This window comes from Pteropus vampyrus, unplaced genomic scaffold (genome assembly GCF_000151845.1).
Source record: "Pteropus vampyrus isolate Shadow unplaced genomic scaffold, Pvam_2.0 Scaffold629, whole genome shotgun sequence".
NCBI lineage: Eukaryota > Metazoa > Chordata > Mammalia > Chiroptera > Pteropodidae > Pteropus > Pteropus vampyrus.
The window spans coordinates 87,259-96,762 of NW_011889410.1; the positions used below are offsets into that span (position 1 = coordinate 87,259).

The 9,504-nt window shown below is 56.1% G+C and overlaps 1 protein-coding gene across 3 annotated transcripts in view; it reads right to left on the reverse strand.

Moving 5' to 3' along the window:
• Positions 1-9,504, reverse strand: part of ZNF185 (zinc finger protein 185 with LIM domain) — a 48,170-nt gene that overhangs the window by 36,269 nt on the left and 2,397 nt on the right. For 2 of the 3 annotated variants that reach the window (XM_023525800.1, XM_023525798.1), the window contains exons 1-7: positions 9,358-9,430; positions 8,406-8,495; positions 7,619-7,705; positions 6,540-6,623; positions 6,205-6,246; positions 4,615-4,698; positions 4,072-4,161 (exon numbers count right to left, since the gene is read on the reverse strand). In XM_023525800.1, the coding sequence (XP_023381568.1) occupies positions 4,072-4,161; positions 4,615-4,698; positions 6,205-6,246; positions 6,540-6,623; positions 7,619-7,705; positions 8,406-8,431 (413 nt within the window). In that variant the 5' untranslated portion in view covers positions 8,432-8,495; positions 9,358-9,430. Of the gene's footprint in view, positions 1-4,071; positions 4,162-4,614; positions 4,699-6,204; positions 6,247-6,539; positions 6,624-7,618; positions 7,706-8,405; positions 8,496-9,357; positions 9,478-9,504 lie in introns of those variants that run through there. The other variant, XM_023525801.1, reaches the window with a different exon arrangement.

Below are 9,504 nucleotides of genomic sequence, written 5' to 3' on the forward strand. Positions count from 1 at the left end.
AGTGAAACGGCAGGGCTGCCAGGAGCAGGGCCTCCCCTCACATGAAAGCCAGGACAGGGCCCGGTCCACGCAAGCAGCTCTGATCTCCGCCAGTCTCTTCCCATGACAGTTATGATGACAGCAACAAGCCCCGGGCCGCCTGCCCTCCCTGTCCCATCGAAAGCACGTGGTGCCAGGGAGCAGCAACACGCTCCACGTGGGGATATCACACGCAAGGAAAACATACTTTCTCACTGCAGTTTCTTGTTATGTCAGAGAGGAATTAGGAACAAAGCGTTGCCTCGGCCTGCCCAAGCTGGCATCTCTCCCTCACCACCCTCCTCCTTTGTCATTCCCCTGAGCGGTGGCTTCTTAAAGACCTAGGACAAATGGAAGCTCTTCCAGATGGGCTGTTATGGGTTGCTTTGTGTCCTCCCCAAATGATACGCTGAAGTACTAACCCTTGGTGTCTGTGAATGTGACCTGATTGGGTCATTGCAGATGTAGTCAATTAAGATAAGGCCATGCTGGAGTACGGTGGGTCCTAATCCACTATGACTGATGTCGTTATAAAAAGTGGGCATTTGGACACAGCAATGAGAGGGAGGACGGCCGTACAAAGGCAAAGGCAGAGATTGGAGTGATGCATCTAAGAGCTAGGAAGCAGCAACGATTGCCGGCAATACCAGAAGCTACGAGAAAATTCTAGAACAGATGCTCCCCAGAGCCTTTGGAGGGAGCACTGCCGAAATCTTGTATTAGGACTTCCGGCCTCCAAAACTGTGAGGATGAACCTCTGTCGTTTAATCCACACAGTCTCTGATGCCTTGTTATGGCAGCCGCAGCAACTTCACACGGGAGCCTTGCAGCCTCTCTCCCCTGCAGCCCCCCACCAGCACCGCCACTTCCCCAGACCCTTAACCACAGAAGGCTCTAGTCCAGTCTGAAGTTCACAGCTAGGCTAAGAGGTTTCGAAGGCCAAGAAAACTCATCCAGTGCAGCCCCAGCTGCCCGCGGGAACACGACTGACAGTGGCCTGTGCCAAAGAGTGTGCAACTCATCCAGCTAAAAGATGGAGAGAGACAGGAGAGGCGGAGGGAGTATGTTTCACCCGGTATCCAAAAGTAGAGCGTTCCTATGAAACCTTTCATAAGTCAAAATGGCATAAAGCGAAGAAGCAATGAGCTATTTTCCCTTTTTGCCTTTTTTCATACAAACAAAAATCCTCTTAGGATTTCTTTCGATTAGTGAAAGCAGATACTAAGGTAGGACTTTCTGCTCGTAAATGCAAAGTGGCAGAAAGTGAACTTTCGAAAAGCGGGGGATGCCCGTACTTCTTTCTCCAGAGCCCACAGACGCATTTCCCTCAGAGGCCAGCAGGTGGCGATATTGGTATCTTTAGCCATTTGAAGAAAGGGCCTGTAAATCAGCACGCCTCTAGTGGGGAGCCCTGAGCAATACCGGCACTCAGGCACTACGCAAAGGACCTTACAAGCATTATGTACTTTAGTATTTGGGACAGCATTGAGTACTAGTTATCACCGCTTTCTATTTTACACATGAAGAAACTGAGGCACAGAGAGGTAGAGTGACTTGCTCAAGGTCACACAGCCAGTACAGGGCAATGCCAGGGTTTCACCTTGTGCTGGAAGCTGTGCTCTTACTCACTGCTCCCCAGCTACTCTGCCAGGCAGCATGCTGGGGCACAGACTACAGGCCCTGCCCTGGCTGGGTGAGGCAGAGAGCCAAAGAAGCTTGGCCAGTACTGTGACGGGGCAGCAGCCAGTTTCTGTGGGAGGGGGTAACCAAGTGAGCTCAGTTCAGAAGGTGGGCAGGGGTTACCCCACGACAAGAGGGGAAAAATGAGATGAACCCAAGAAACCAGGCCCCGGATGCATGGAGGGAGGGCCCCTCCCATGGCTGAGCAGTTGGCGGGGGGTGGGGGGGGGCGATGGTGGAGACAAGTAGATCAGACGTGGACACTTGGAGCGGAGGGCCCTCTGGGATGCCCGGGCAGGTCTGGAATTTGGAGCAAGGTTAGAGTTCCGATGGAAGGAAAGAGAAGCTGGTGAGTGCCAAAGACACAGCCTGCGGGCGTCCCCGTGTGGCAATTCGTATCCCGAACTTTCAGCCCTCATCGAAGTCTAAAGCATTTGGCACCTAAGACAGGGGAGCTCCTTCCGGCTGGCCCGCTGCATGAGATGAGGAACTGACCTTCTGACTTGAGCCGAGGGGGTACGGGGCAGAGTCATGACTGGGGACAAGGCTGTCATATTGTCCTGTCCCACTCTGCCGTAAACCAGCTTCTTCTGAGGTGCTGCGGGACTCAGGCTTTTGTTGAGTCACGGGGACCCTTCAGGAGCACGGCCAGGATTGGCCTTTCTCAGACAGCCAGGCAGACAGGAGCTGGGCGTACGGGACCGATGATGGCTGCCTGGCCCACTGCAGGGCCTGATGGGGTCAGGTCTGAGAGAAGGGCTGCCTAGGACCGGCCAGCAGCTCACCTGGAAGCTGCCCAGTAGGTTCTAGATATTTCATGATTGCAGACTGGAAGGGAAGCAGCACGCCTGCCTGACCAGCCCTCCTTCCCGGAGGAGTCTGCCTCATTGTAAGATATCTCTGGTGTCTGGAACATTCCATAATCTGGTCCCAGTTCCGTTTCTGTTCCAGTTCCAGGTCTGTGAGGCCAAGGCCTCACAGGCAAGTTTGATCGGAGACATCCAGCCTCCAGAACTGGGAGACAATACCTTTGTGTCGTGTGAGCCACCAGTTAGGGTACTTCGTTACGGCAGCCCCAGCAGACTGAGGCAGCCATCTTGCTATGACAGCCAGGTGGTGGGTAGTAAGCATTGAAAGAAATTTTCTGGAAGAAATGTGAAAATGCCTCTCAAATCCATAATATAGTACAACCTAATTCTCTTTCCATATTGCTTTAAAAAGCATCTGAAACCATTCATTGCTTTCGTTAATGAGAGAAATAAGGAATAATCACAGATGTGCAGTATTTTGGGCTGAATCGTGGCCCCTCGAAAACTCATATGTTCAAGTCCTCAGCCTCAGGACCTCAGAATGTGCCTGTATTTGGAGACGGGGTCTTTAAGAGGCGATTAAGGTAAAATGACATCATTGGGGTGGGCTCTAATCCAATCCGACTGGTGTCCTTACAAAAAGAAATGAGGACACAGATACGCACAGAGGGACGACCACGTGAGGACACGGGGAGAAGACGGCCATCTCCAAGCCAAGGAGAGAGGCCTCAGAAGGAGCCGACCGTGCCAACATCTGGATCTCAGAATTTCTGCCTCCAGAACTGGGAGACAATACATTTCGGTTGTTCGAGTCACGCTGCTTGGGGGACTTTGTTACAGGAGCCCTAGCAAAGTAAGCCAGCCCACAGACCCCATCAGTCACCAAGTCCTATCAGTGCTACTTTGTCAACAGTTCTCAAATCTTTCCACTTGTTCAAATGTTCTTATGGACAAAAGTCCAGACACATAGGAAGAATCCAAAGAAGGGCTGAATGAAGAGGAGGGGCCTTCTGGCAGAGCTCTGTGCTGTGGCAGGTGGTCTGTCTCCTTCCTGGCACAGAGGAGGTGGCCCTGAGGACTGTCGTGACATACAAATGGTTGTGCGGCTTGAGTTGGAGAGGGGAACGGGGGCTCACAGTGACATTATGGGAGTTGGAACAGCTGCCGGGGCCCCTGAAAGTGACCTGTAGGGACAGGCGCTCTGCCCCTCCGGCCTCGGGGTCTTCAACGGGTGGCACAGAGGTGCAACTTGTAGCAGACCTGGATTTAGGCAAAGCTCCCAATCCAGGCAGGTGCTTTAAAAAGCAGTGACAACAGGGAGGTGGCACTCTCGGCAGGACTTAGCAGGATTCAGCACGGAGTACAAGGAGGTATTGATCGCTCTTCATCCACAGACAAGAGAGCACCATTATCTGCCCGGACACTTGAGCTCAGAAATCAGGACAAATCAGGGCCCCGCCTGCAGTGAGATCGCCAGCGCTTGGCCTGCCCCTGCCCTGTCACCCCACTGCCAGACCCTCCCGTCTGACTGGCTCGCAGGCCAGAGTCAGCTTGAGGCACCCACCTGGGTTCCCGGCTCCCGGCAGGGCTCGGCGGAGTTGGCATGCACTCAATCCAAATCGCCCGAGACACTTTGGCTCGGCCTCCGTCCACACTGGCAAAGAAGGCATCTGTGAACAGCGCTGGGGACTGCAGAGCGTCCTTCCCCGGCAGGAGGGGGAGGACGGCATTGGCAGGTTGAACTTGGCCAACTTGTAGGAGAACCTTGAACAAGCCTGATAGTGGCAGGGCTGGCGCCCTGGTGGCGGACCCTCTCCAACCCCGTGACACAGATAATCACTGAACAGACAGGAGTGCAGTGGTCTCTCCTTGAAGGCCGAGCTGTTTGCTCCTTCCAGCCCTAGGACATCCAGCCAGATAGGCCCTTACTGATTTCTGTGCCCCATCCTGTCACTGGGCACATGGGGACACTGACTCTGAGGCTCTGCCAGGAGATGACCTGGCAGAGATACCACAGTGACTGACTGAGTGGCAGGCAAGCCTGGAAGCCGCCAGCCCCAGGCAGAGATGATTGATTGATTGAGTGATTGATTCATTGATTGATTACCTGCTGGATCCAGGAGGGGATCTCGCCAGAACAGGTGGCTCCTGGCTTTTCTCAGAAGGCCCGTCCTCATCCACCACCTCCACCCTTTGGGCAAGAAGAGAAACAGATGTAGCACCTGTCCCCAGGGCCCCGTGGCCTGCTCAGTTGCCTCTGAAGCCCGTGCTTTCTTTCACTGGACTCTATGGCCAGGAGATGGCGCGGGCTGGGGGCTTGTCAACTCTGTTTTGGGATAAGGACGGCATACTGGGTTGAATAGTGTCCTCCCTAAGTCCATGCCTCCCTGGGACGTGTGGATGTGACCTTATTTGGAAACAGGGTCTTTGCAGACGCAGTCAGGGGTAGGTGAGATCGTCGGGCAGGAGAGCGGCCCTAAATCCAAGGGTGCCGTCCTTATGGGATGAGGGAAAGCTGCACGTGGACACACAGAGAAGGCGGCCACACGAACACGGAGGCGGGAGCCACCGTGGCGCATGCGCACGGCGAGGCTCGCCAAGGATGGCAGTGCCGCCGCCAGCCGGAAGAGCCTCTTGGGAGCCATTCTGCCTCACGGCCTCCAGAAGGAACCCACCCTGCTAACACCTTGATCTTGGACTTCCAGCCTCCGGAACTAGGACACGATACATTTACGGTGTTTGTGTCACACGGTTTGTGGTACTTTGTTATGGCAGCCCAAGGAACCTAATACAGCCGCTAACAGCACACTCATCTGTCACTTCCTTCGCGCTGCCATCACCCTCCACTGGCTGCGTTTTAGTCAGTCTTTCTGCTCTTCCAACGCAGCATGCTATCCGCACCTCCGGGCCTTTGCACGGTGGGACCCTCTACCTAGAACACTTGGCATGTCGGCTTCCTCGTTTTTGAGTCTTTAGCTCGTCATGAAGGCCTTTCCTATCTACCTGATGCAACATTCCTAAAATTCAGCTTTCCAGAAGTCTCTTCCTTGTCCTCCCCAAATAGTCTCCTCTCCCAAAAGATGTCCTTTTCACCAAATGGCAACAGCCCTCCCTTGCTCAGCTGGAGTGTCCTGATGTCCTGATCATTCCCTGTTGAATCCTGTTCACCCCTTACGGCCCATCTCCAATGTCATGGTCACTCCTAAGGGCCTGGCCAGGCAGGGGCTCCCAATGACAAGCCTCTGGACCCCAGGCCAGTGCAGCTCCTGCAAGGGCATTGCCCAGCCTGTCCCTGGTAGTGGGGATGGGGGTAAGGGGGCAAGGGAATGACTCGTGTATGCCCCCATAGCTGCTTTTGCTTCAAAACCCCAGAGGCCCTTGGAAATACTACGGCTCCATCTTCGGTCAGGCACCCAGCCCTGTTAGCTACTGGCAAATGGGAGCTTGCAGCCATAAGCTTTGTTCTCTCGGCCAGGCTCCCATCTTCACAGAACTGGCTGCTGGTGCCATATGTGCCACCATGGCCACCCGGGTGCTCACCTGGCCTCCAGACAGAAGCCAGCAGTCCCACACAACTATCCCTGTTCCGGGACAGCTACCCCACCCCATCACATGACCCTTCCCCTAGTACAGCTGACAGGAAAGGCTTCTCCACCGCCAGCGACAGGCTTCTAAGGCTTTCCTTGCTGACACTTACCTCTTCGCAATGAACGGCGCCTGTGTCTCCTGGGCGGGGCAGCTAAAAGGAGGCAGAAGGGTGATGTGTTGTGTAGGATGCATGGATTACACAGGTGGCATCCTGATCACCCCACCGCAGAAGGTCCTGGGTCTCTCTCCCATTCCTAGCACCCTGCCTGCCCTGATGGCAGCAGCCAGACCCCTAGGTTTTCCAGAAAGTGTACTGGAGAATCCCAAAAGGTCCGGCTGGGAGGGCCCACTCACCACACCCTTCACCAGGCACAGGAAGACCAGGGCCCTGAGGGGAACTGTTCCAGCCGGTGGCTGAGCTGTGCCTCCCACCGTGCCACTCACCTGGTGCTCTTCTTGGCTGCTGACAGGACGTAGGAGCGCTCCCGGGGGGCTGTCTTCCTCACCACACTGCTTGCAGCTTCTGACCTGTAGTGGCATAGGGAGGGGACATCTAAAGGGCAGGTACTCGGGATGGCTCGAGACACCCCACTGAAACAAGGGAGCGAACCCCGTTTAGTGCCTGCTCCGAAGACTGTTTGCAGAGAAGTAGAGACCAAGGGAAGGGCGGCCCACGTTTATCGACACAGGATGTTGCCAATCCACGCTGGCTCCTTGAATCCTGACGCCCCAGGAAGGTAGGTGCTAGTCATTCATGATTTACAGATGAGAAAACTGAGGCACGCGGAGCCGTAGGGACTTGCATGAGGTCACACAACCAGCTGGTGGCAGACTGACCAATGGATGCCAGGGGGCCTGGCTCTTCCGCAGCACCTGTCAGGCCCGGGGACTCCTGCCACTGTGCATTCTGCCCTTAGGATTGCCCATCTGTAGGGGGCTTTGCTCCGCTTCCGGAGCCACAGAGGGGCTGGCAGATGTTGGGATTGGGGAAAGACAGGCTGAGCCTGGGTGCATTTATTCCTTTAGGGCCTAGCTGCTGTCCAAGCGCGTGTTTTACTTTGGGGTGGGGGGTATTGGAACCTCTGGAGCCTGGCCCTGTCCCCCAGACCTGCAGACCCAGCCCCGACTCTGCACACACAGCACACACTGGGCGTCCCCTGCGCTGCCTATTTTGGTCCAATTTGCTCGGGATCCTTTTCAACAGACTGACGCGCAGTCCTGAAGCATGTCCCTCCCACCCTCTGTCCACCCACAGATGAGGCTTTCTCCCAACCTCTATACCTAGGTTCTGCCCCGTAGACAGTTCATAAGAGGGTCCCCTGAGCTGCCCGAGCTATGTGGGTGGCTCTGGGTCTCAAGGGATGACAGCTGTTGCTAGCAAGCACTTCTCCAGAGCACAGGTCAGCACTGATGTCCTACATGTTGCAAATTTTATCACCCCACCTGGCAGAACCCCTATTTCACTGGTCTGCGCAGACTTGGTCCCCGGCCCCACCCCAGGGACGCCCGGTGGGCACCGTCACCTTCGTTTCTGTTCATCGGAAGAGAACGGCACGTCCTCCTCTTCTGCAGCCCCTGAGGTTGAGCTTCGCCTGATGTTGTAAGGTGCCCTGAGGGAGGGGGCGATGGAGGGGTTGAGGGTGCTGGCGCTTATGGCTCCTCCGCCCCCTGCCTGCACCCCTGCTCCCTGGGCCTTTGCTCATGGCACTGTTCTTTCTCAAGAGCCGGCCCTCCTTTCTCTCCCTAACTGTCCTTTAAGAGCCAGTTCAAACCCCGCCCCTTCTCCAGAAACATTCCCTAGCCGCTCCGTGTCCCTGGACAATGGTGACAAGAAACAAACAATATAAAGACAGAACCCGCACCTCTAGGCACACAGGAATGGGCTTTCGGTATGGGCCACGAGGGGAACCCCAGAGGAAACCCCAAAGATTGACAACCAAGAAGCAGCTCAGATTTAGGCACAAAACGCCCATAAGTGATGGCTTCCAGAGGCAGCAGCATGCTTAGGATTATCAGGCCCCAGCCCAAAGGGGTGCAGAGGCCTGTCCAGGAAATATAGCCAGCCAGAAGCAGCCGGAGGGTCATGACCCATGACCCTTTCTCAAGACCCACTGGACATCCAACTTTCCGGGGCTTGTCACCAGCTGGTGGCCTCCTGGCCAGAGCATCAAGTGGCTGGGACGTCAGGCCGGCAGGACTAGTACTCCTGGACTGTGGTCCGGGGAAGCGGCCCGCTGCCCTCAGCGGGCCGGTGTTTGGGCTCATTCCTTGGAGGAGGGAACAGAGCTGTGTGTGCGACAGCATACTCACAGCTTCTTGTAATCCTCGGTGGTCATCTTGTAGCCAGAGGAGGAGGGGCGCAGAGGCCCAGCGGGAGCCGCTCTCACCAAACCTGCGGTGCTGGAGAGGCAAGGAGTTTTCATGTGCCCACCCGCAGGCTCCTTCTCGCCTCCAGATTTGCCCGCAGAGCCCAGCAGGCATGTGGTAGGTGGATGAGAGAATGCTGGTGGCCTTTCCTGTCTGCTCTCAGCTCTGCCAGACACCCAGAACATTTGCGGCACCCTGAGCAGGTCAGACTTCCTGCCAAGGGCGGACCCAGCCCCCTTGGCCCTGACTTTCTGCTAGAACTCCGGTTCAGCCTAACACGAAGTTACTCTGACAGTATGCCACCTGAGCCTGCCGGGAAGAAGGCGGCTCAAAGCAGGAGTCCCCAACCTCCAGGTCGCAGATCAGTACTGGTGTGTGGCTTGTTACGAACTGGGCAGCAGGAGGTGAACAACGGGCAAGCGAGGGAAGCTACGTCTGTATTTGCGGCCGCTCTCCAGCGCCAGCATCACCGCCTCAGCTCCGCCTCAGATCATCAGGCATTAGATTCTCATAGGAATGCCAGTCCCTGGTGCCAGAAAGGTCAGGGACCAGTGGCCTAAAGCATACAGCTCACTGCAGTCAATCAGCAAGTCAAAGCTTCCTGAAAGTCAGGACTGGCTCAAGGGCAAGGTCACCGGTAATGGCTCAGAGACCAGAGTGACTGAACCAGGCCACGCATCTACCTGGGGACTCACAGTCCCTGCTGTGCAGCTGCATCCTGCCCCAACCCATTGCCTCTGGTCACCCCTGTGTTGCTCTCCAGGGCTCAACCCTATGCAGAAACAGCTGCCACCCACCTCCCGCTCAGTAATGAGCAGAGTAATCTCTGCCATGAGCCCGGCCCAGGCCCTCACAGCCCCCCACTGGCTGGCCGGCCAGCACCCCGTGGACACACCTTTTCGGAGCTCCGTTGGCATTAGGGAAGTGCTGCTGAGGCGGCGCCGAGCTGTCTATGGGCTTGGTGAACACACCCCTAAAAGAGAGCCCAGAGGAAGCAGCCCAGTGAGCTCCTCGGGAGAAGCCAGGGGGCAGTGTGAGTGGG